Source organism: Ictidomys tridecemlineatus, chromosome 6, assembly GCF_052094955.1.
Source record: "Ictidomys tridecemlineatus isolate mIctTri1 chromosome 6, mIctTri1.hap1, whole genome shotgun sequence".
Taxonomy (NCBI): Eukaryota; Metazoa; Chordata; class Mammalia; order Rodentia; family Sciuridae; genus Ictidomys; species Ictidomys tridecemlineatus.
In genome coordinates, this window is record NC_135482.1 from 89,627,493 (window position 1) to 89,654,092 (window position 26,600).

The 26,600-nt window shown below is 33.6% G+C and overlaps 1 protein-coding gene across 1 annotated transcript in view; it reads right to left on the bottom strand.

Annotated features, from left to right (window-relative positions):
* Pik3c2g (phosphatidylinositol-4-phosphate 3-kinase catalytic subunit type 2 gamma) overlaps nucleotides 1-26,600 on the bottom strand; it is a 318,773-nt gene that overhangs the window by 234,952 nt on the left and 57,221 nt on the right. The window contains exons 8-12 of the mRNA XM_078015186.1: nucleotides 22,160-22,282; nucleotides 16,861-16,894; nucleotides 13,641-13,836; nucleotides 8,818-8,940; nucleotides 1,939-2,070 (exon numbers count right to left, since the gene is read on the bottom strand). Of these exons, the coding sequence (XP_077871312.1) occupies nucleotides 1,939-2,070; nucleotides 8,818-8,940; nucleotides 13,641-13,836; nucleotides 16,861-16,894; nucleotides 22,160-22,282 (608 nt within the window). The remainder of the gene's footprint in view (nucleotides 1-1,938; nucleotides 2,071-8,817; nucleotides 8,941-13,640; nucleotides 13,837-16,860; nucleotides 16,895-22,159; nucleotides 22,283-26,600) is intronic.

The window sequence follows — 26,600 nt, forward strand, 5'->3', positions numbered from 1 at the left end:
TCATTTTATGAACGGAAATGAAATTAAGACACTAATTTACCGTGATCTGGAAATAAATATCTGCATCAAATAAGTTGGATCAGAATCTCTGTAAATTGTAAATGAGCAAAGTAGGAGTCAATGCTTCTCCCCAATTCCCACCATGATGGATTTCTGATGCCTCAAAAATATCCATATTTCTTTGTTTAGTTCAATAGAGAAGTAGATGTTCTTTTTCATGAGATACAGTTGATTGAAAATATATTTACAAATTGCTTACTGAAGTACTTTATGAAGTAAACTGTATTTTCTGATGTGTCATCATCCCAAATTTTGTTACTTTTCCTTACAAAATTGTCTCCTAGGATTAGTCCCAGAGAGTGTTCCTCATACAAACCCACCTATGAAAAATTTACCATTGGATAGTGATATGAAAAAAAAGCACAGAAGCTATACTTTTACTATCAATACCATCTAAAACAAGCTTTGACAGTGATTTTAAAGAAAAATTCCAATCTATTTTATATTTAATATTTATTGGTTGATATTGCACATTGGGAGAGAATAACATGGATATAATGTTTTTTCAATAAATAGCTAGAAATATTATTCTAGGAAAATGGCAGATCTTAAAAATACTGTTGATACTGTTGTTGAAATCTTAAGGAAATCACTCATGAGAGGAAGGATACCTATATAGCTATATACCTATATAGCTGCTCCTAGTGAGAAAGTAATGAAAATTCAAATCAGATTTTTGAAATGTCTGCTAACAGCAGTAGATATTCTTTGTAAGGCTAAACTGTTTCTTGTAGACTTTTGCAATGATATTTCATTTAAAACCACCTATAGGGATTGATTTTTTTTCCCTGATTCAATTCAGGAAACAAACCTATATTGATTGCCTGTTTATATGAGGCATTAAGTTAGATGATAGACATTACAGAGATAAATACATTCCCCATCCTCAAGGTCCACACACATGGAAATAGGAATGGGCTAAAGCAGGAAAATAAATAATAGAGCAAGACACACACACACATACACATACACACACATTCTCTCTCTCTCTCTCTCTCTCTCTCTCTCTCTCTGACTAGAATGAATCCAAAGAAGAAAATTTTAAAGATTTATCATGCTTGCTTTAATTTTTCTCAATTGACTAGGTTTGGGAACTAAAAAATGATGAAGAATTATCATAACATTTCTGTATTGCCAAATCTTTTTTGAAAAAAAACAATGGCATAAACATACTTCATAATGATATTAACATAACAATCTAGGTTTTAATTTTTTGAGGATTCTGTATTTTACCACTTGATTCTAAAGCAAGTTGGTGTAGTATAAAAATAAATTGATTTTTAAAATATTCTTTACTTAGTAACAATCATTAGTTAAAATATTCTAAATATTAATTATTCCAAAATGAATGGTTAAATTGACAGTAAATTTTGCAATGACATCAGTTCTGACAGAATATTTAAACTCATAGTTGGCTTACTTTTTTGGAAAAATCACCCTAAAGTTACCAAATATTGCTTCTTGGCAACAAAAAAAGGTTAGTAACCAGTTATATATAGTATAGTTTTCCTTTAGTCAGAATTTCACAAGTTATATATTTTTTCTAAATCACAATATTAATCCAAGTCATTTTGAATTACTATTTTCAGAGAAATTGGCTTCTCAGAGAAGAAAAAGCAATTGAGATTTGTCATGCCAATACCTTTTCATTGTAAATGACCTGGCTGACAAGCTGAGCATGAGGCCTGCTTCTAAAACCATTTCTACGGTTTTGCTTTTCAGTTCTGCTTTCAATGGTCATGATTTATACTGAGCTACCTCATTTCAGAATAAAATGTCCTCTTGATTTTTCTCATTATGCCATATACTGCAAAATATTTACTTCCAAGAAGGTTTTATTGAAATGGGAGGTTTACTAATCACAAATGATATACTTACTTTTTTGGAAACAATGGAAGACAGGTCCAGGCCAGTAAATCTGCATTGTTGGTTGCACAGTCAGTTCCAAACAGTTTTATAGTGAGCATGGATTCCCTTGGAAGTGATTTTATTTCAAGAGGAAAATTGATCCTGAAAATAAAAGAAGTAACATAATTGGTTCAGTCATAATGATATTTTTTTGTAAATATTTTCTTAGAATATCATGATTTGGAACAAAATTATTTAACTATTTGAATTGAGGTATCCTTTGAAATTTTCTAATCCTATAAAAATAAAAATATAAAAGACATAGGGTAATGAAATTCTTTACTCAATAAATGGTAATTATATTTATAATTTTGACATATAGTTGAATTTTTAAAAATCTATAATAACTTCTGTATTTACCTTCAAGTTATTGGAAGCATGGAGGAAAGAATGACTAGATTTATCTTAGAGGGTTGGGAAAAGGAGATGATTTGAAAGGATTCTTAAGAAGAAGGTGGGCTGGCTATAATGAGATGGAGATTTGGAAAAGAATATTCCAGGAAGGGAAAGGTATACAGAAAAGGGCATGTGTGCATAAAAAGACCAGGCATATCAGTTATGGTGAGTGGCTCACTGCCGAGAGTACAAGAGATGAGTTCAGCTGGCAAGAGAAGTTTTGAAGGATACAATTAGAAAGATAAGTGTTTGCCAGAACGCTGAAGAGCTCTGCCTGCCAGGCAAAGAAATTTGAACTTTTCCCTAAGGGCAGAAGGAAATATTTGAAAGAGAGATCCAGAAGCATAGAAAAGTTGTTTTTAATTTTAAATTTGGACTGTCCTTGGTGATGATGAGGCCTGGGATTATGGAGGATGATTGCTGAAATGTAATGCCTGTGCAGTCCCTGGATATGTTAAGGTATGGTGCTCTTATCTCAGGTTCTGATGGATTGTAGATAATGGAGAAAAAAGAAAAGAAAAGAAAAGAAGAGAAAAGAAAAGAAAAGGAAAGGAAAAAAACCAGCTAAGGATAAATAGAATTGTTAATGGCGAGGAAACTTGAATTTCAGTGTTGAAGCCATGCATATATGTATGGGAGTGTCTAGAAGGTTATACATGATGGATCAGTTTGGAGGGATACTATGTGAGTGGCATGAGTGTCTGTGAAGAAAGAGCTCAGAAACCTGACATTGTTCCCTGGGATTCCTCCTTGTGGGCAGGGAGACAGCAGGTTTTCTTTCTGTTCTGGAGTTCTCTTGATTGAGCAAAAGTGATCAAGGTTCTTTAACAGGAGCCTCAAGAGAAGCATAATGTTTAGGACAAAATATATGTATGAAGCAAAGAGACAGAAAAATATTTTTTCCAGATGCTGAGATAGAGGAATATGTTTACCAGAAGATGAGAATTCTAGGGCTAAATGGGAAAATGGAACAATGATTGACAGACAGGGGAAGAGTGAGAGGATCTGAGTCATCAAGGAAGAGATGACTAAAGAAAAGTGACTAGAAGCTTGCCTTGGATGATACTGATGGTGTGAGGAGTCTGGAATATGAGTAGAGTCCACTGGCCTTGTGATTTATAATTGGACTTTGATGTCAGGTTATCTGCATAGCAGGTGATTATTAAAGGACTGATGATGACCAAATCCTATTGTCCAATTAAAATGTGCTGACAAGGTTTGCCCCCACTACCACCATGCAGGGTTCAGATATCAAAAATCTTCTCCTACTAGGAGTTGGCTTTCTGATCTAGAGGAAGGTGGGCTGGTTATAATGAGATGGAGATTTGGAAAAGAATATTCCAGGAAGGGAAAGGTATACAGAAAAGGGCATGTGTGCATAAAAGACCAGGCATATATCAGTTACGGTGAGGGGCAGGCCTTCCTCAGTTTTCAAGTGAAACCTTTGTGACCCCCTTTTGCAGTTCCTATGCAACATCCAGCCTCAGGGACAAGGGAAAAATCAATTCAGCCCAGTGACCACTGACACTTGACTGGCATCATAGTACTGGAATAGGACAACAAAATTCCAATGGAAATTCCAGTTTTTAGATTATGAAGTAGCAAGAAAATTTTAACTGACTGATAGGCAATAGTGAAGAAAGAGGAAATTGACATGGAAATAATGGGCACAATGTGTACAATTCAGGTCATGATGTCATGAAGTTAATATTAACTGTGAAATACTAATATATAAGCTGTGTGTGGGGAGGATGATTCCAAATTTTGGATGTGTGTGTGTGTGTGTGTGTGTGTGTGTGTGTGTGTATGTGTGTGTGTGTATTCAAAAATTAGCCCTATTGACAAATTAGATGTTCCTCCTTAAACAATATATTCATTCAACCTTTCTAAGCTTTATTTTTCATTATCCATAAAATGAAACAGCTATTAAATAATACAATATTTGGCAAATGGTAGGTTGTATAATAGTAGAATATTCATTTATCCCATTATTAGCCATTGTGCCCTGAAGTCTCACCTGTATCAAAAATACACTTTTTTTGGGGGACTGATGAAACTCAATTCTAGTGAAAAGTAAGGGATAGGAATAAAGGAAAGACTATAGTGAGGAAGATATTTTTAAAAACTGGAAAATTTATATTTATTAAAATATTAAAAATGTTGGCTGGGCATGTGGCTCATATCTGTAATCCTAGAGGCTGGGGAGGCTGAGACAGGTGAATTGTGAGTTCAAAGCCAGCCTCAGAAAAAGTGAGGCACTAAGCAGCTCAGTGAGAACCTGTCTCTAAATAAAGCACAAAATAGAGCTGGGGATGTGGCTCAGTGGCCAAGTGCCCCTGAGTTCAATCCCTGGTACACCCTTCCCCCCAAAATTAAAATATTACATGCTTATATGTCTAAAACTAAGTCCTTTCTTTTATATTCTTTCATACTCATAATACTTATTACAGATAAAGGGACATATTTCTTAGCTTAAAAATGTTCTGAAATGCAACATAAAATGTTGATGATACCATGGAAAGCACAGTAATTTCTTGATGTTCTTTCTTTTACCTATAATTGACTTTCCATTAGATTTTCATGTTTCTATGTAGGATAGAAGCTGAAATTTCACTTTATTTCTATCATAATGTAGAATGTTCTTTCCCCCATTAGATTGAGCTTTTTCATGTGTATCATCACTTGTTAGTGAGCTTTTCATATTAAGAATGACCAAAATTAGATAAGTTACAGTTCATAGTTCATAGTTACTGCCAACTTTCATTTTTATAATGAAAATAAATACTTCTCTGGAATGAATATATGCTTTCTAAATAGTTATTTATTCACTTTTGAATATGTATGGTTTTAAAGAGCCAGAATAATATCACAGGCACTGGAAATCTTTTTTTTTTTTTTAAAAAAAACTTCTTCATGTCTGCTTGAAAAACAAAGAAAATGAATCCTTTGTCTATATAAAAAAGGATGAAAAATACTTCATGGGACAATTCAGTAAGAGGAGTCAGATTGCTTATTTTATCCAAGGAACTGACACAGAAGGATCTCAAATTTCAACCATATTTTTACCTTACTATATACTGTTTCAAATGAGTAATTACTAAAACTTTTATTATAATTTTTCTTATATATAATATCATTTTCCTAAGAAGCAAAGTGAATTTTAATAGTGAAAATGGGGGAGATCTAAAGCTTCATTGTTTAGAACTCTCCTATTAATACAGGTATAAAATGGAAACACCAGACTAAACAGATCCTTGACTCTTGCAAGGACTTTGACTTTTGCCAGAGTGAAATGGGACAGATGACATTTTGGGATTTTTTTTTAAAAAAACAAGAATGGCAGGGGCTGACTTATACTTTTAAAGAGATTTGTTTTAGCTGTGGTGTGAGAAGAACTCTAAAGGTTAAAGAGGAGTTGGAGATCATCAGATGACTATTGAGGGCACATACAGGAGACTTGATGGTAGCCCAGACCAGAGGTAATTGGAAGTAATGTGGATATATTTTGAGAAGGATGGCCAGTAGGATATCCTGGACATGGGGTTAGAGAAAGACAATTTAAGCTAAAAATTTGGACCTGGACAATGAAAATGAGAACTGATTGTTTAAATCAGGGGAACAGTTTAGAATGTAAGACTAGCAATTTCATTTTAGATATATTGAGTGGGTAAGTGTGGAGTCCGTGACTGATGTCTGGGTTGGTGATATAGATTAGATAGTTGTTGGCTTTATGTTTAAAGGAAAAAAAACACTAAGGGAGTAAGAACATATACAACAGAGAAGAGTGAAGGACCAAGATCATGATGGGTCTGGGAGAAGAAAGGAAGTGGAGAAGGAATGGCCCGTGGGGTTGGAGTGAGCCAAGTGGAGTGAACTTCAAGATGGAGCGTGAGATCTATAGTGCTCTGACAGGCCACAATGACACTGGAGGAACCAGCATTGGATTTAGCTGTGCAGGTCACTACTAAGTCTGATGAGTGATTTTAGTGAAGCAGAAGTGATAAAAACCTGATTGAATGGATTTTTAAAGCAGAGGGAAGAAACTGAAAACCTGGGAAGCTTTTGGCTATAAAGCAGAGGAAGATAAAGGGTTGACTGCTGGCAGGAGATGAGATGAGGTTCAGATTATTTTTGGTTACTGTAAATATGAGCACTACTCTTCCCAAGTGTCCACTTGTAAAAAACAGTAAGTAAAACACCAGCCCAGGAGTGGGAGTGGGTCTGAATGCCAGTGTTTCCATTTACTAGTTGTGGGCCTTGGGACAAGTGAATTAATTTCATAAACATCGATTTTATGGTATATAAAATGGGAATGACAATACCTGCCTCATATTTTTGTTGTAAAATTGATACTAGATAGTATAATTTGAGAGTATATTGTGGTGGTTAGGATATATAAGCTGGTCAAAAATCTATGTCAAGCCCTACTAAACCACAAAGTTTTGTCTTTAAATTTGTAATCTAGCACTGAAGTCTACTTTAACTTATAGTAAAATGAGCACAGGTTGAGGAAGTATATAAAGGTATCCAGCAAAACAGTAAATAAATATGTTTAATGGAAATGAAATGAAAAATAATTCTAGGCTGAAATAACTAACTCTATTGGAGGAACAAAAGAATCTCTCATGGGAAAAATAACACTTGAACAGTCTTCATATAAGAAAAATATGTGATTTTTTGAAATTATTTTTAATTTATTCTGATGTTTTCTATGAAATTGACTTTAGAATTATATTTGTCTCCTGAATGTCTATGTGATATCATGAATCTGAGTTGAAAGTAAATATGATTTTTGGAAATAACCAGGAATAACTTTTAGTTAAGTCAGAAGAATAATTTTAGTGATTGAGTTGGTTAATAACACTTTCAAGGAGTTATGTGTTACCAAAAATGTATGAATTTGCCCAATAATATTGATGGGATTTTTACTCTAACTTCTGCTGCTTTAGCTGCTGAAGACTGAAGAAAATTTTTAAAAATCTTTGCATTAGTTGGTAGAAGCAAATAAAAATATAAACAAACAAGTCCAATAAGTACCTTTAGAGAGAAGTTCAGAGTTCCAACCAAGGAACAAAAGCAAAGGTAGACAGTTTTACCTAGTGGTACAAGAAGGGTATATAAAGGAGGTGGAAGATAATTAGGTGTTCTCAAGGTAAGCAAGTGGCAGCACTATATCTTGTTACATGGAGGACTCCTAGTAGAGATGTGACTCCTTGGTTCCTTCTAAGATCAGAAGACGTCAGTGGATAGTTGCTGGTGCAGGGCGTGAGACTAATTCTAGGAATCAAGGTACAGAGGGTAGATAGGGGCCAAAGCACTGTTACCTTAAAAGACTTGGAGAGCCACTGAAGGATTTCACAAGCAGAACTGATTCAGTACATGAGAAAGGGTGTTGTAATGGAAAGTTAGGTCTTTGGCCAAAAGAATTTAAAAAGTTCATAGGAGAAATAAAGATTGTAAAAGTCCCAGAACAAAAAAGATTTGGTTGAGGAGGTGAGTACCATGCTACTTGAGAACTGAAGGTCTTACACTATGTTTCAGGGCACAGTCTCCTCTGAAATGTGGTGACACCAGAGCAGGATAATGCTGCTAATACCATCCGCTGATTTCTAGAAGTCACGACATATATTTTTTAATGGGAAAGCATAATACTGGGAGTCAAGTTATTTTCCAAGAAAGCTAGACCTTCTGAAAGAGCTGAAGGAGAATGAGCTGGGAGACTTTTTTATTTGAGATGGCAGACTATTGATCCCAGTGAAGCAGCAGAGATCACAGAAAAATGACTGACAGGGAGTAAAGCAGTGGGATACTGTCGTGGGAGAGGAAAGAAAAGCAGCAGTAACCTTGAAAATGCTCAGGATGAGGCCTGTGAGCCCCCTGAGATTCTACTACTCGGGAGAAAGAAGGCAGGGAAAGTTTGAGAAGGTACTTTACCCTTTTGACATAATAAATCTCTACTAGAAGAGGAAACAAGAGCTACTCACCCTAACTTACATATGAGTTTGCACAATCCATGGGTGTTTATTATAAAAATGTCTTGATTACTTAAGCAAATATGCAATTGGTTTGTGAGAGAAAATGGAGATTACATATATCATTAGGCAATTTGTTTTTATACGTGGATTTTCCCAAGCCCTGACTCAAATATCCCTATTACCCATAGTGTGTGAATGATTAATAACTCTGCTCCTTTTTCTAATTTCCCTTTTTTCCCCTCAATTCAATAGTGTGGATTGGACACTTGTCTAGGTTTTTAAATGGACTTTTAATCTCTTGAATTGCCCGTCAGATATCTATTAGCACTAGCATATTTATCACACCACTGAATCCCATCAACTGGCGTCATCTATTTTTTTTTTTAAATCACTCCCTTTGCTAACAAAAAGAAAAAAAAAAGAAAAAGGCTGACTTTTATTAGATAAATGATCCCGCTAGGATAATGATTGAACTTACGTTTCATTCCAGTTGACTAAGAAAAAAAATAATTTTTTGACTGGAATATTTCTGTAGTTTCTCACTTGGCACAGCTTCTTCCCAGCATATGTAAGCCAGCAGGAGAAAGAAAATGCTTTATAGCTAAAAAGAAACAACATTGATTCAATAAGCTGAATGCTTTAAAGGAAATAGCTTGCTAAATGGGTCAATTATTTTTATAGTCTAAAGTCAAATGATAAAGTGGTGGTTGCTTGTATAAAGTGTGCTTTACAGGTTACTTTAAGAATTTATATTGCGTATATCAGCAAGATTGCAGAGTAGGAACCCCAAGGCCCACCTTTCCCTGTCCATAGCCACACCAGTACAACAATACACTGATCAATTTCCTTTGTGGGAAATCCATAAACCAGTGAAGAGGCTCCTATACCCCTACACCCAAGGTGTATGGGAGGGCACAAATAGCCACATCAAAGCTGGAAGGAATATTTATGCCACTCACTTGCCAGTCCCTCCCCAGGCAAAGAGGGGCATCATGGAGGACGTTCCCCACTCCTGGCTTTGCCCTGGAGACTGAAAGAGAAGACTGGAACTTATATCTAACACCAGACTTTGTGGGGGCAAGACAATTCAAGGGACTTGTTTCCTGTATCTCATTGTAGGCAGGAAAGGCCACCACCAGGTTGGGGACTGCTGAGAGCCATGACGGTGGTATGAACTAGCACATCAACATCATGAATACCCCAACTCAGCATAAAAGGAAGAGGAAGAATTTCTTTCTTTCTGTCCATAAACTTTCTAAAAAACATATTTGAATTTACAAATATGTTTATTTGTATTTTCTTACTGATTTTTAACTTATCACACTGCAGAAAGTGAATGAGATCTATATTATATAGGTTATTTGAAGTCTGTTTTTGGTCACTTAAAATAAATGTTTCATATAGGCTTGAGAGGAATTTGTATTTCTAAATTATTTCCTCTAGGGTACAATACAAATTTATTGGATCATGCTTGTTAGTTGTATTTGCTCATTCTTCTGTATTTTTCCCAATGTGTCTCATTAATCTATCAGTTCCTGAGAGAGGAATATTTGATATCATTCACCATTATAGTAGCTCTGTCAATCTTTCCTTGCATTTTTGTCAACTGTTTTACTTTGTTTCATCTTTCTAGTGAATTGAATATTTCCTACCATGTAGTGACTTTATATTTAATAATGCTTTTTGATTCAGAGTCCATTATGTTAATCTATATATCAATGTTTGGTTGGTGAGTGCAAGGTATTTATATTGAGAGATATTGCATATGTCTCCCATACATTTCTTAACATGGTAATGTAATGAGCCAAGTTTATAAATATGAGTGAAAGATATAATTCTACACATGTGCTTTCTGATGGCAAAGGATATATGACAAGCAGTCTATAGATGCTGTTTAATTCTTCATAAAGAAGACACTCTCTTGGAGAGAACAAATTTTAGTTTGTTCATGTGTTCACAGTCTCTCATAATTAAAAATGTCGGATCATTTTTGCAGGAAGATACTTTATTACATAATATGCATTACCGTACACATTAGGCATTTATAATATGGTATTCTATTTGTCATAACATAGTATTATACTTTATGAGTGGCTTAAGGGATTTTTAAAAATAATTTTCACTGACTTTTTAATATAACCTCTTCATACAATGTGATTCTACCTTATTAATTATTACTAATGATAATTTTTACAGTTGCTAACCAACCTATTTTCCACTTCCATTAATTGCTATAGACTCAATTTTATAGATGTTGGTCCCCAAGTCCTCAAACCCTAAGTTTATATCTCTACTAAAATATCTTATTTGCTCTCTGAGTGTCTTCTTTCTTTACAGTCATCACTTCTTCATCTTATATTCCTGTCCTCTGTCCTCTGAAATAACATTGCAGCCTAAGTATTCTTGCTTTCCAGGACCCAGGTGGCCATTTCACAAACCAAGGCCAACTTGTTCTTCTTTTCAAGGGAGTTTGTTTAGATAAAACAAACTGTTTTCAACAGATCTTTTTTGAGCATCTATAATAACCTAGGAAATGTTTTGGATTATCAAATACGGTTGTACACACAGATGTGCCTTGTCACATGAATTTTATAAAAGGTGACAGAGGAGAAGGAACTAATAGTATGCAATTATGAAGATAATAAGCATGATGCTATATATAATATATATTATATATATATATATATTACTCCATGATGATACATATATATCATCATGGAGTAAGATAAAGTCACTTTCAATCATAAAGAGGAGAAAGCTAAAGAAGAATTTCTTTCCTGTATCATGAGAGATTTAGCTTAAATATGGATGGATTCTTAATCAGTATAATGAAATCATGGAAAAAATTGTTTAATCAACTTATGATAAGTAAGATGCATTCTCATTTATCTTTGATAACTTGCATGGAGCCTTCACTGATAGCGGGTCATGGAGTAGATCATAATGCAATTTTAAATCCATCAACTTTTTTATTTTGGAATTCTGAACGTTAATAAATTAGTTTCAACCACTGCCATTAAATCTAGTCTTAATGACTAAAGTCAGAGAGGCAATTGCTATTTTATTATTTTTGTGCCCTAATTTGTTAATACTTATGCTTCTGGAGATACTTCTGGCTTAGTTCCTTCTTTGTTGCTTCTTTCTAGTGTGGTAGCCTGACTTCAGGATGATCTCTAATGATCCCTCCTCCTGGTATTAAAAAGCCTGGTATCATCCCTTCTCACAGTATCAATATGAGAAGTTTTGGTGCCAAGATGAGGTTACAGAAGATGGCTTCTTCTCTCTCTGTGCCCCTTGCTCATGAACTCTCTCTTTCCCTACTGGATCATTTGCTCTGGTATATAAATGATTGCTCTGTCTTGGGGAAACTCAAGAGACAACTCAGTGGAAGGGAATCCAAGTTTTCAAACCTACACACCCTGAGGAACTGAGGAGTGCCAACAACCAAGCAAGTGATCTTGGGAGTCGATTCTTCTGTCCCAGTGAAGCTTGAGATGACCTTGATCTCAGTGGACAGTTTGACTGTAACACACAAGATCTTGAGCCAGACCCATCAACTTAAGTTGCTCCCCACATTCTTGACCCTCGAAATGTCAGCTAGTCAGTGTTTATTGGACTAATCCGCTAAATTGGGGGTAATTTGTTATGTAGCAACTGATAGGACACTAACAAACCTACAATAAAATTATAATTTGTCACTATGAAAAACATCTTACTGGAACCTCTTCTGTCAGAATTTCTAAGGTGACTGGACCATGGACTCCCTAAGAGAAGAAGACCAGTGGTTTATTTCCTCCTATTCCAGACCTGGTTGTGTAATTTGTTCTTCTAATGAATGAATGGGATAAATTTGCTTCTTCTATCAAAATTCTCATTTATTAATTGATTATAGATACTTTTGTAGAAAAAATATTATTTGGTATCTATAATTTATGTATACACACACATACCACCTCTATGTAACTATGTTAAAAATGGTCTAAATATTTTCTTTCTCCATATAGGTCTAATGTAGAGAAAAATGAAAAAGGCAAGTTTGATAGATGTATTATATTTATACAAACACACAATGTGTTTTAAATCTATAGATGCATTTGATGTTTATATATATATATGTGAATATTTATATATTGTATAAACTTATATTACATGTATTCTCCTCTATTTATATAATTACACACAGTACTTGCTCTATACATATAGCTTTACCTATATTTATCTAGAGATTTTACATTTGAATTAAAATTAAGGGATATATTTTGGTGGCTAGAAAATTATAAGAAATACTTTGTTAGAGTCGCAATGTATAATATTATATATCAGCTCTTTAAAATTCATCATAAAATTAGGAAAGAGAAAAATGTATAAAAGTACCATTCCATGAATTTGGAAGAAATGGGTGTGTGTGTGTGTGTGTGTGTGTGTGTGTGTGTGTGTGTGTATGTGTGTGTAGGTTTTTATTTACATAGGTAATATTTTTCCTTAAATTGACTCTGTAAGCATTTTCAAAGTTTATTTATTTGCAAAAAATGTCATACCAGCAAAATTATTTATCATTACTAAAATTATTCCTTTCAGTTTTTTTGAGATCCCAAATGCATTACGTATAATATTTTCACCAACAAATTAGTATTCTAATATCAACTTTAATTTAATCAGTATTCTTCTATATGGGTAGTCATAAGAAATTCAAATGTATTATGCTATTTTACTCTAATTATTTTAAGAGAATACTACGTCATAGATTCAACCTAATATCCAGAGTTATTTATGCATAATTGTGGTTTCTTTTATTGCAATTCAAGTAATTCTTGGCTAATTTTCACTACGTCAAGGTATTAATCTTACAAAATATCTACCACTCAATAACTTGATGAGAATCAGAGTGTTTTCTTTTTCTATTTGTAAACTAACACTCTCTCTCTCTCTCTCTCTCTTTCTCTCTCTCTCTCTCTCTCTCTCTCTCTCTCTCAACATAAGTCATTTAAATCCAAATACTATAAAGACAATTTTATGGTAGCCATCTAATAGGATGAGTATTTTCTATTTCCACAATGATTATTGACAACAGCAATTCTTTTTAATATGGAGGAGATTGGAAGAAGTGGGGAAATAAATGACCACTGAGAATTGGAACTTTTAAAATGTACTTTTACCAATAAAGATAAGTTTATGCCAGTTAATTTCTAAATTTGTATGAAATACTTGCTCCTGCAAATGAGAACAAGATAAATTTTGCTCTAATTAGAAGATGTGTAAAAACTAATTACCCCTTTTGTGGGAAAACCTGCCACCACTCACCTGCCCATCCATGCCTCAGGAATGTTGTGTACCGCATAGACTGTGAAGCTGAGATGGGAATGGAGTCCAGGACTTACACTGGAAATGCTTCCAGGTGCATTTACAGGCTGAAAATCAGCATAAAAGCTGTGACAGTAGACATCAATAAGCTGGTAGATGGATGTGGATAGTTCAGTTGTCACTTTCTCTATAAAGCCTAGGGGAGAAAAAGGTAAAGATCAGGACATCTGTGAGGGTTATATTTATCATAAGCTATCAATCATGACTTTGAAATTCCTTATGATAAAGTTTAAGTAAAATTTAATTAAAATGACCTTTACCAACAGGAGCCAATTAGCCATCTGTGTCTCTGAATGCAGTCTGGCTTAGGTGCTAGTAGCTTAGCTATCAATAGTCTTTCTTACTTTCAGCAGTAGACATTTTGCAAACATGGTCTTCTAGTCACCTTCTACTCACTTTAGAATTATTTTCAGACAAGAAATGTTTTCTACATATATAAATGCTATCTAGAGAATTAATCATAACAAGTTTGATTATGCTATGTTGTTTATTATTAACTAGCATGACAGTGTGCTGGTGTTAAAAGAGAATGATGATACCACGTGACTGGGATTTGAAACAAGCTCAAAATGAAGGAATTGTGATGCTTACTAAATCTCTTCAAAATCAAAGCCTCTCTTGAATTTTACCATTAGCTATTTAAAACATTTATTGATTATTACTGAAAGAGATTTGTCATGAATGAAGAAAAATGACTACGTGTTTGGGCTATGAGTTTTCTCTTGGTAGGCTGTGGAGATGTTGAGAGGACAAGTAGGCACATCATCAGAAAGATCATTAGAAATGATGTTCTGAAGATCTTCTGTAATTCTAAAATATGCTGGACCAAGTCACCTGGCCCAGTTGTTTGTTTAAACACATGCAACTTCCTCTTAAGTTGTTTTTGAAATATGTTGCTTTTTGGTTTCTAGTTGCTTTGAGAAAACAATGGTACAAAGAGCTAGCTTTTCCTTTAGTAGTCAGCTCTGCACCTGTGCTGGGGCACGTGATGTAGTACTTCAGGAAAGAGGCCAGCTTCTACATGGAGCTTCTTCTTGCCCCTCAGGGCTCTCTCCATGCTTTATTGTTCAACACCTGCTATTATTCACTTAGTTATTCATAAATTTGTACAAAGTTTATAAGAGAGACAAAATTTTACTTGTTTACTGCATTTCTTATATTGTGCCCTTTGTTGAAACAGCCTGGGGTGGGAGGGACGAGCAGAGTCCCAATTTAAAAAAAAAACTCCAATTAAATTGATTTGAAAAATTATCAACAACAATAATGAAGCGGAACAGTAAAATAGCATAGAACAGTATTAAAACAAGCCTAACAAGTTAGGAGGCTAACTAACAGGGATTTTCCTGGACCATAGGAGTCAAAGAATTAAAAATGTACAGAAACATCTTTTCTCCCAGTCCCCAAATTGTACAGAAGCAGGAAGCACAAACTTCTTGTCAATAATTCCCAATCTTGTGCATATGTGCTAATGATTATCTATCTAAAAAGAATCATAGAGCTGGGTTAGAAATATTATTAATTCAAGTCCTAGCACATACTTTGGGGATCCTTAATCATTTGGATAATTACTCAAATTCTATTTGTGTGTGTGTATACGTGTGTGTGTGTGTGTGTGTGTAGAAAGCTAGTTCTTATTTGCTTCTTTGAGTTGTTTAAGAGATGTGTGCATATGCATTGCACTACTTTCCAGAGCTCTGAATGAAGAATATACTTTAAATAATATCATCAAAATGTATTAAGGACACAATCCCTGGGCTTGGTGGAGAAATATGGTGAAATAATGCACATCACAACTGAGATACTCCTGGAAAAGAATTATAGCACCATGAAATAAAGAAGCAATGACAATGTATATGCAATTAAATAGAGTAATTAGAATCTGTCATAATTTATCATAGGAGATAAATCTCTATGCAAATTGCTGTACATTTTTTTGGAATTTTATATTTTATATTTATTTCTTTATATTTTATATTTATTTCTCTGAGGAATATGAGGGGAAGAAAGTTCATTACAGCATTCCTAGCAGAAAGAAAGTGAGGCCAGTTCCATATTGACCTTCCTCCAGCTTGTCCACCCCACACACTACTCCTTAGACTCTATGCTGGTAATATTGTGATGGAGTGTTCATCCCATCTATTCCTCTCTGGTGGGATGGAATTTATGAATAAGTAGAACAGGGGCCTTTCCAGTCACTCATTTTTTTTTCTCCATACCCTCTGCTGGTGCACTACTTTCTATGAGAGAGGTGGGGGAGTTCCTCAAATATAATCTACTGTCTTCTTTTAAGGGTGGGAGTTAGAAAAAAGAGGATATCCTCTGTACACAACTTTTTACTGAAAAGAGTAAGGATGTGGAGGCAACTTGGAGTTATCTCTGCATCCAAGGTTACTAACTGAACATCTGTCAATCAGTCTCTTTAAAAATGCGTGGGGTGTTCCTGTGCCAAAACCCATCTGCCTGTGCAAACAAGACCAGCCCTGGCCACACCCTGCAATAAAGTATGATCATCGTATCTTTTATGTGTACTAAGACAACTGAGGATCAAAAGGTTTACTCTGGGGTCACAGAGTTAAGAAGTGGCAGAATTGGGATGCAAAACCATTTCTGCCTGATTTGAAAGTTGGACCCTGCTCTACATCACACACACCCACCATTTCTCTAGAAACTGTCCTCTTGTATTTTCCAATAATATAGTCCTGGAACTTTGGTGAATACTGATTATTCCATAACCTAATCCTTTTATCTGGTCTTTCAAGTAGAGTTTGAATTTAAATTTGAAACTAGTGACTTTGGAGATCTGCAATTTTCTCATCTTTGTTACATCAAAGTATAATTAATAGTAAAATTTTGCAGTGTCTTAGAATGACTATCAGGAAGTTTTTAATATTCGTTTAACTTTAATATATCTCTTTTCTTCCTTATTAAAATATATCAGGATGAAAGTTAAAATAATGTGAATTTCTTTTCCCTTGAAGAATTATCACTTCCATTAGTGAAAGGGTTTTAGTAAAGTATTTCTTCCCCTCACAAAGTATTTCACATAGTTAGGGCATAGTTACTACAGCATTTGGATTAAACATTGAAAAAAAATATTTGAAGTTCTATAAGTGAATCTTTTTCTTTCTTTTTAAAATATGTGAGTATATGTATGTCTTACCTTTTACAGAAGTCTGTGAATCATGATGAAAACTCTGAAAAAAAGGGTCCAAAAACATACTTGTTATTCAGATGACAAATTTACAAAGTAATCAAACCTATAATAGCCAAAATCTAAACAATAAAATATCTCTGGAATGAGAAAAAGATAAAATATTTCTTGGCATCATATATCCATCTTGCTTATTAAAGAAAGATTCTAAATTATATGAAAAAAGAAAGATTTCTGAATACTTTAATAAAAAGTGTGTTATTTGATTTTTAATAAAATAAATTGCTAGAATAGGTTTAGTTATTTTCATTATTATTAGAATTATTCTACATATATTGTTTAAGTTCAGTCTTCCTTCCATGACACTAATTGTTTTACATAATGCATTTCCAGTTCTATTATGTGTTGTCTCTCTTATTATTAGCAGATATTCTAATGTAAACTTTGGTTAGTGCCAAAAAGAGGACTCTAATGAAGTAGATCAAGTTATGTAGAATCACTGTATAGTTTCATTTCTTTCTTTAATTTTAGGGTATTAAAAAAAAAACAGCTAACCGTCAAACACTAGAGAAAGATAGTACATCTTGAATCAAAGCTTTAAAAAACCTAACAATCTAATGTTTCACTTTTGATTATTTTCATTGTTATTTATGCTCATTTTCTTTGTTATCATGTTCATTTCCATTAGCATGATGGCATTTATTTATTTATTCATTTATACTCCAATTACTTAGGATTAGGATTTTCTGGTTATAACTTTATTATCATGAAAATTGTACAGGGTTGTTAGTAGAGTCACTAAAATTAAAACTTCAGCCCAAAAGAAAATTCAATTTTCTAATAAGGTTAAATTTTGACACAGGATATTTAAGAATTTAATACACACATTCACACACACACACACACACACACACACACACACACACACACACACACACACGGTCTCACTATGTTGCCTAGGCTGACCTTGTACTCCTTAGCTCCTCTATCTTGAGTAGCTGGGACTTTAGATACATTCTACCATGCCTGGCCCTAAACACTTTTTAAGTAAAATTTTAAAGTTTGTTTTAAAGGAAATCCAATTAATTAAGAAACATATAAAGAACTTGCTACAGTATTCCAGTAAAGAGCAAACATTTCTGTCATTTAAAAACATAATTAAATTTATAGAAAACTTTCCCTTAAAAGCATCATTATATGAACCTACTAAGAAGCTTTTCTATTAGGTAAAATATCTCATCTGTATATAGCATCAACCACTGATCTTAAAAACTTCACGTAAGGTATTCACTCCATCCACGTGGGTGAGACTATTAAAGATGTTAACCTGGCTTAACTAGAATCCAATTTCTTCAGAAATACAGACTTGCATTATAAAATCACCATGACATCCACCTACACCACAATGTGAAAGAACATATTTTTCATTTTTGTGGTTCACTTTTTTTGTGTGTGAGTATTTAATGGAAATACATTAGGTGAACTTCTAGAATATTATTTGAAGGATAGAAATTTGTTTCCAGTGCTATGTGGGAGCATGGAATACAGCATAAATGCATTTGTGACATAATTCTTCAACTTGGCAAAGCTTGCATTTAATAAAAAACTAATTACTTCCCTGTATAGCAGGAAATAGTCTCTTGCAAGTTGACCAAAACTGCAGCCAAGAAAAAAGAAAACTTCTCAAATTTCAGAGTTTGTTGGCAGTAGACCTGGAGTTCTCAGTATTTCTTTAATCTTAGTTTTGTGGTGGGAGGATAGTTTGAATTGTTTTGGCATTGTTAACTAAAGTTGGTTACTGCACAAATTCTGCAAAATGTACTTAATATTTGTGCCAACATTCTTAAATAGGTGGACTCACAATTAAGATAGAATGGAAAAAGAGATGGACAAAAAGTATGACTGTAGATGATGTAGAATAAATGAACTTTTAAATTCTGCTAAAAATAAAAATGTTCTCTTTTGGGTGGTAATGGTTATTGAACTATCTATTTTGACCACTATATATACTAAATAAAACTCATAATTGTTAACTCTTTTATTCATTTCTATGCATGGAAATCATTTCAGTCTTATAAAAATACCACAAAATTTTATATAATGAGTTAAATTGCACAGAAAACTTATGCAAGATTCAATGGTTTTAAATACATAGGTTGATGAAATGCAAAGGTGAACTCCTCTTGGGTATTCTAATTGTGCACGGCTTTCATAGAAATAATCGATTTCTACATGAAGTCTTCTTTTGGCTTCCACTACATTGAAAGTTTGATATTTCTGAAAAAATTTCATTTTTATCCTTTTAAGGAGTTTTCCCTTCAGTTAAGACTATTTAGATCTTTTCAATTCAAATGTCCAGCACTTGGTATCATCTTCAAAACACTCATTTTCTGAAATTCCTTAATAGGATAAAAATGAAAATTTTCACAGAAAATGAGTATTTTGAAGATGATGCCTTTTATACCTAGGAACTAACAGTATTGTTTAAAGCGTTGCATACTAAAATTATATTTTCTTCATTCGTTGATCTGTTACTTGTTTCTACTGATTCACCAAGTGCTGGACGTTTGAATGGAAAAGATTCAAATAGTCTTGACTGAAGCGGTTACACATGTTCACATTCCTAGATCTGCTCCCTTCCAATGGCAAAGGTTCATACTTGTCATAAGTCGGTGAGATGATGGGGAGCTAACATGTGCTGAGGGAATTGTGGACATCATGTTGACCTCATGAGGATGATTCTAAAAACCGGCCACCAGTACTCTTCTCACCACTCCAGAAATAGTAATGACTCTTAGTAAAGTAGCACAATCATCTGGGCCCTTTGTTAATTCCTCTATTCACAAGAAATTCTGATTATTTTATTTAGAAATAGAGAAAACTGAAACTCAGAGAAGTGCATTTAATTTTCCAAAGTACAGTGAGCTAGAAATGGATAGATCTTGAATTCAAACCGTGTTTGCATTAGCCTAAGCTCACCATATCTTATTATTAGCTTTAGGTACTTAGAATGTCTCAAAAATGTTTTAATCTACAAGAAACTAATTACTTGTTGAAAGTTTGTTCTTACTACCTTGGTATCCTGATCTAACTTCATTTATTAGAAGGCTCTTCTTTAGCATCAAATAATTTTCACATTTTTAAGTTAATTGAAACATTTGTTTTCAAAACATACTGGTGGTATGCTTTTTAACACTATGGAATACTTTTTTTTACTCTAACACAAAATAGAAAAATATGGTCAAATTAAATTTGATCACATCAGATTTTTTATGTTGTTATCATTTGTGAAGACTATAGACCTTAATATCTACACATGCAAACCATTTAGAGACTGTGTAATTATTTCATTTCCTTTTATAATAATTAGAAAGTTAAACAGTAGGTGTTTACCCATGAAGGAAAATCTGCCTTAGAACTGAATTTTGAAATTTATTGATGATATTATTTATGATTGGATTTCACAGATGCTCTGTGCTTTCAGTTTTTAATCAATGTTTATCTTCGTTTTATTTGGTGATATGCCTCTATTGCTTCCCAGAATACCATTGACACTGTTCAGATAATATAAGTAATTTATTCAATTTCTAAATTTGTTTTCACTGTTCTATCACATAAAACAAGTCCTGATTAACATAAGATGTAGACAGTCATTTCCCTATTTGAGAATATAAGCAGTAAGCACAATAATTTAAACATTTGGTGAAAATATAATTATGTACAGCTTAAGTCAACCATTTGGAAATTTCGAGGCTGACGTATTTGAAGAAAGTATAATCTCTGTTGTTCCTTTTATGCAGATAAGGAAGGTACACACTCTCAAGAAGTATCACCTGTGTTAAGAACGTGTATATAGACCTGTGTCCCAATCTCTGTTTTGTCATGTATTAGTCCCCTGTACACAACACTATGAACATCAGATTTTGACAATAAAATAAACATTACAATGCCAACTTAATGGCATTGCTTGAGGATTAGTTGAAATAAAAATTAATGTATATGTGAAGTCATTTTATATATTGAAATGCACTATCAAGTATAAATTACCATGATTCCCCCTTAACTGTAATTTTACTCTGTGAGATTTGTTACCTTGGTCAATCACCTTCTGAAAATATTAAATGGAAAGCCCCCAAACAAATAATTTATCTTTTAAATTATGCACCACTCTAAGTAGAGCAAAGAAATCTCTTTTTGTCCACACTTTCCCAACTAGGCCTTTAATGATCCCTTTTTCCAATATATCTACACTGTATATACTACCTGCCCAGTAGTCATTTGGTAGTCATTGGGGTTATCAGATTGAATGTCACAGCAGTGCAGTTGTAGCATTCAAGAAATACTTTCTTTCCTTAACAGTAGCTCCAAAGTGCAAGAGGAGTAATGCTGTCAATTTTATTATAGTGTGTTATTAAAATTATTCTATTTTATTTTTATTGCTCTTAGTCTGTTACTGTGACTAATTTATAAACTACACTTTTAATATTATAGATATATCTGTATAGAAGAAAACAGTATATATAGGGTTTGGTACTATTTATGGTTTCAGGCATACCCTGGGGATCTTAGACATATTTTCTGAGGATAAAAGAGGACTAAATAATAATAATAATAATAATAATTATTATTATTATTATTATAATTATCAATTTCTGTTTTATTTTATGTTAAAGTAATAATTTTGGATGCATTGTAACCAGATTTCATGTTTTTCTTTGGTAATAGTCACACTAATAATTCTCCCTTTATTTCTGGGATTTAGAAAAACCACGCAATGCCCATTTTTAAACCCCCTTAAACCAGAAAATCAACACAGAATGTGGTATTCAGAAAAATCCACTCATAATTCATAGTAGCATTATGCACTACAAATTCCGTAAAAGATAACTGAGAAGCTGATACCTTCTTTTCTAATTATGTGCTTGAATACACGAGCATGGGCACTTATAAGGGCACACACTAATGGTTGTGAGAGGCATCAATACCCTATATAAACATGTGCATGTGAAATGTTATGTTTATCTAGGTAGGACTGATTTCAGTTTCACTTGGAAGTTATGAGATGATTACAAACTTTAAAGGTGTAAGAAATTTTCTTTTAATTTAATTAAATCTATTTGGCGAAACAATAACAAGCTGCAGTTATTCCCAAATGATAGATATATACCATGTGCATGCACACACATACAAATACACATGTAAACACATCCAGATATATAGTTATCAAGTCAAAAGTCTATTGCTTTCCTTAATTAATTACTGAGCTCTGGTTTAATGTAGTTACTGTGTAACAAATGGATATATTTACCTTTGGTTTTCCTTGAAGAATTAGATTTAGTTTGTTCACTGCATCTGTAATTTGTTTGGTTTCCACGCACCCAAGAACACTGCATATATTTTTAATTTCTTCAATAATATCATCTGTATATTGCTGTAGATGACAAGATTCACTGTTTATTAAAATTGAAAAGGCACAAGTACGTTATCAAATTACCACTCTTTCTGTGAAGAGGAAATGGAAAAAAAATCTGGTTGTTCTCACATAAAGAGTTCTCAAGAGTCTGGTTATCCTGTGACCCAAGCCACAATTTGCATTGAGTGAATGCTCAAAGGTAAGACGAACTCAACACTGCTTTATTATCTAACTGAACTACAACTTAACATTATCTGAAACAAGACAAAAGAGAGGAAGAAAATAGAGGAGAAAGGAGAGAAGAAGAAAAGGAGAGAAAGAAAAAGAGACAAAGACATGGAATCACAACACAAAATATATGTCAGTTCTATTCTGGAGCATTTTCTGAACAAAATCTTATCAATTCAAAGACACAGCATGAGTTATTATATTAATAGGACATTACTTTGCCTATTTGTGAAAAAAACACACTTCTTAATATGTTGCGAATAACTCATATGAGATTTTACAAACACAGAACTGATGACAGGTCTAGGGAGAATAACTAATTAATACTATGAAAGACAAAACAGATTCCAAAAATGTCCACAAATTTGATTTATGAACTAGAAGTAAAAAAGTGCAATTTAGTTGGGATACATTATCAGTCTTCCATAGATTACAGAGAAATGACTACTTATTATACTATGAAGAAGAAAAATCTATTAATAATTCCTATTGAAAAAAATCCAGTTGTTTCATTTCCGTGTAAATTCATTATAAGTGAACATATTGAGTCTGATGTGGCTACCAGAAGATTAACTGTATTAATAAATGGAACCAAAAGACTTGGAACCTCAGTAACTAGGAAGCATTAAGTGTCACCTCATTTCCATGTGTCTCATCACTGCTGGAGTTTAGTTTTGGGTAGCATGCTTGAAAATGCACTTGACAAGCTGAATTTTCCCAAAGGAGAGCAACCTCACTATTAATATTTTGTTAACATATTCATTCAGAACAGCACAGTAGACAACATTTTCAGCTCTACATACAGTCTCTTGGTATTCATATCTTGCCTCTTTTCCTTTCTACCTGGAACATCTTTATAGTATTTAGCTTTAATGTGCCTAGGTCCCCTCTTTTATGAAGCAGGAATAATAATAATAATCAATTATGGGTTTGTTGTAAAGATGAATTAGATAAAACATTAAAAAGTGCCTGGCAGAGAATAATAGCTAAATTTTAATGCTTAATTAATTTCTAGCCATTCACACCAATATTTTAGATTATAAGATGAACGAGACACTGCATATGCACAGATAGCTAATAAAATGTGAATTAAAAAGTTATAAAACTATGTGAGAGGTACATATTAGGTGCTATTTTTTATTCAGGCATTCTAAATAGGTATGTGAGATATCTAAATTTGTGAAAATTCATAGAGATTACTAATTAAAATGTAAATGTTGGGTTGATTTTTGTCACTAGGTAGCTGAACAACTAAGGTTGGATTTAAGATGACTCCAAAATTTCATATTTGGAAAATGAAGAAAGCAGGCTAGCCATTAATCATGGCAAAAACACAGACATGATGGGAAAATTGGAGGTAGTATTGAAATGCATGTAATTTTTTGATACACAGAGCATGAGCTTCCCAGGGAAAGGGCAATGAGGTTCAACTTCAGCAACTGATGGATTGAGAAACCTACCTTCACACGTGTATATGTGCACACTCACACACAGAGACCCTGCAAGTTTATATGAACATTAGATAAAGTGTAAGAAAAAAATAAATAAATGCACAATATCCCCAAACAAAAACAGCCTAATTCTCTTGGTGACATAAATGTAGCAGGAACTTCAAGCCTGAGGAGTAGCTCAAATGCTAATGCTGCAATGGCTGAGGAGAAATCAGACAGAATTGAGACCTCAGGCTTAAAGATTTATTGCTCATGTTGGATAAGTAGGTGAAGTATTATGCTTAAACTAGTTGGTAGAGGTAGGGGATGGGTAAGATCCGTGAATAAACCCCAGACACTGGATGGATGGATGGATGGTCATCTGTAAAGAGTGGAGGAAGAAAAACTATATACTTAATGGCCAAGAGAATTTTTGAAGAAGTGTTATGGTTTAGCTCACATGAGACAATGCAAGAAAATTTAGAGATGGAGTCATTGGGTTATAATATTTTTTTAAAGAGAGAGAGAAAGAGAGAGTTTTGATGTTTATTTCTTAGTTTTCGGCGGACACACATCTTTGTATGTGGTGCTGAGGATCGAACCCGGGCCGCACCCATGCCAGGCGAGCGTGCTACCACTTGAGCCACATCCCCAGCCCCAAGATTCTTAATCTAATGAGTGTATTAATCCCCTAATAGAGATTAACTGGGTAGTTACTATAGGTGAGTGGGGTATGGCTGGAGGAGGCTGGTCATTGGAGGTATGACTTTGGGGTTTTTATTTTGTCTATGGTGAGAAAAATCTCTCTCTCTCTCTCTCTCTCTCTCTCTCTCTCTCTCTCTCTCTCTCTCTCTCTCTCTCTCCTTTCTAGTGCCTTGTTCCCAGCTACTACCTTCCACCACACCCTTCTACCATGATGTTCCATCTCACCTTGTGCCCAGAGCAACAGTCAGACATCTATGGACTGAGACCTATGAAACCATGAGCAACAAAATAACTTTTCCTCCTTCAAATTGTTAGTCAGGTCTTTTGGTTACTGCAGTGAAAAAAGCTGACTAAAACAGATCTTTCTCTACCCAGAGTCTTTGCATGAGGAAAATAATTGCCTAAAAAAAATAAATGCTTGTCTTTGTTATGTATGGCTACGGATTATTAATTTATATTACCTGCACTGGGAATTTATGCTAAAAATAAGTGAGCTATTTTTTGTTATTTTTTTACCCAGGCAGAAACAAATAAAAAATTGCTGTGTAGAAATACCATCCTAAAACAAACCCAGAGTTTATCCCAAAATAATACATATGTAACAGATGCAAGTGTACAAACACACACACACGCACACACACACACACACACACACACACGCGCACACACACACACTTGTAGGAGGATAAAATCAGCTTAAAATTTACAAATTTGATGACAGCTGATCCACATTATAAAAATCTTTATAGATACAAACAGCGGGGTTATTTCAAAAGAAAATCCCTAGATGCATAATGCTTCAGAACATCTACTATTTCAATGATAGAGGAGAAAGTTTGGGTCACAGAGCACCCAAAGCTCTGTGGAGACATGAGCCATCCTATGACAGCTAATAGACACCAACATAAATGTTATATATAAACATAAATTTTTATATAAATTTTACTGAGTTTCTATATGTGTATGAACTGGAAATCATCAAATTCAATTAATAAGTTTAAAGACAAAAATTTAGAACACTTTTCATTCCAGGTTTAGTAGTGCTATTACAAATTATTGTTCCTTTAAAGAATAATATTTCACTTGAAGTTACGGTTGGGCTTGAAATGTAGAATATTGGTCTCATGTAAAGTGAAAAAGCCAGATAGTATACAAAATAGTACCCTTCTTTGAATCCAGCAGAGGGATAATGACCAACATATCAACATTTGTGGGTTGTTGCTGAAATTTAGAGGAAAATTTTTGGTCTTAAAACTAAAAAAATGGAATAGTTCTGTGTTAATTTTAAAAAGGATTTGTAGTAAAACCCTTCCTGTAAGGAAAACCCCAGAGCAAATAGTTTCATTAGTGAATGAAGTAACTTAAGGAAACAATAAAACCAAATCTACTCAAATTCCCTCAGTATATAAAGGAAGAGAGAACACTGCCCAACTTATCTTATAAGGTCAACATTCACTCTGCTACTACAATCAAGAACAATATTATAAGAAAATGAAACTATAGTCTAATGCCCCTCAAAAAGATAGATGCAATATCTGTAACAAAATATCAGTTACTTGAAGCTAGAAATTTATGAAAAGGATGATAAATCTTTAATAAGTAGGGTTTATCATAGTAAGAGAAAATATTATTTTAATTTGAAAGGAATAAAAGAGAAAAACCATGCAGAAAAACATTTTGACAGAATTCATCACCCATTCAAGACATAAACCCTTAGCAAATTAGGAATAGAAGAAAACTTCAGTCTAGTGAAAGGCAACTAACTTCATTTCACAGCTACATAAACTCCATGACTTCACACTTACTGGCAAAAGAAGCTAGGCAAGCATTCTGTTCTTAAATATTCTAGTAAAATTCTGTTGAAACCTTTGATTAGTATTAAAGAATAAAAGAAATAAAAGAAATAACCTCCCATAATTGGAAAGGAAAAAGAAAAATTGTTTCACAGAGAGCATGTAGAAATGCTAAGTAAT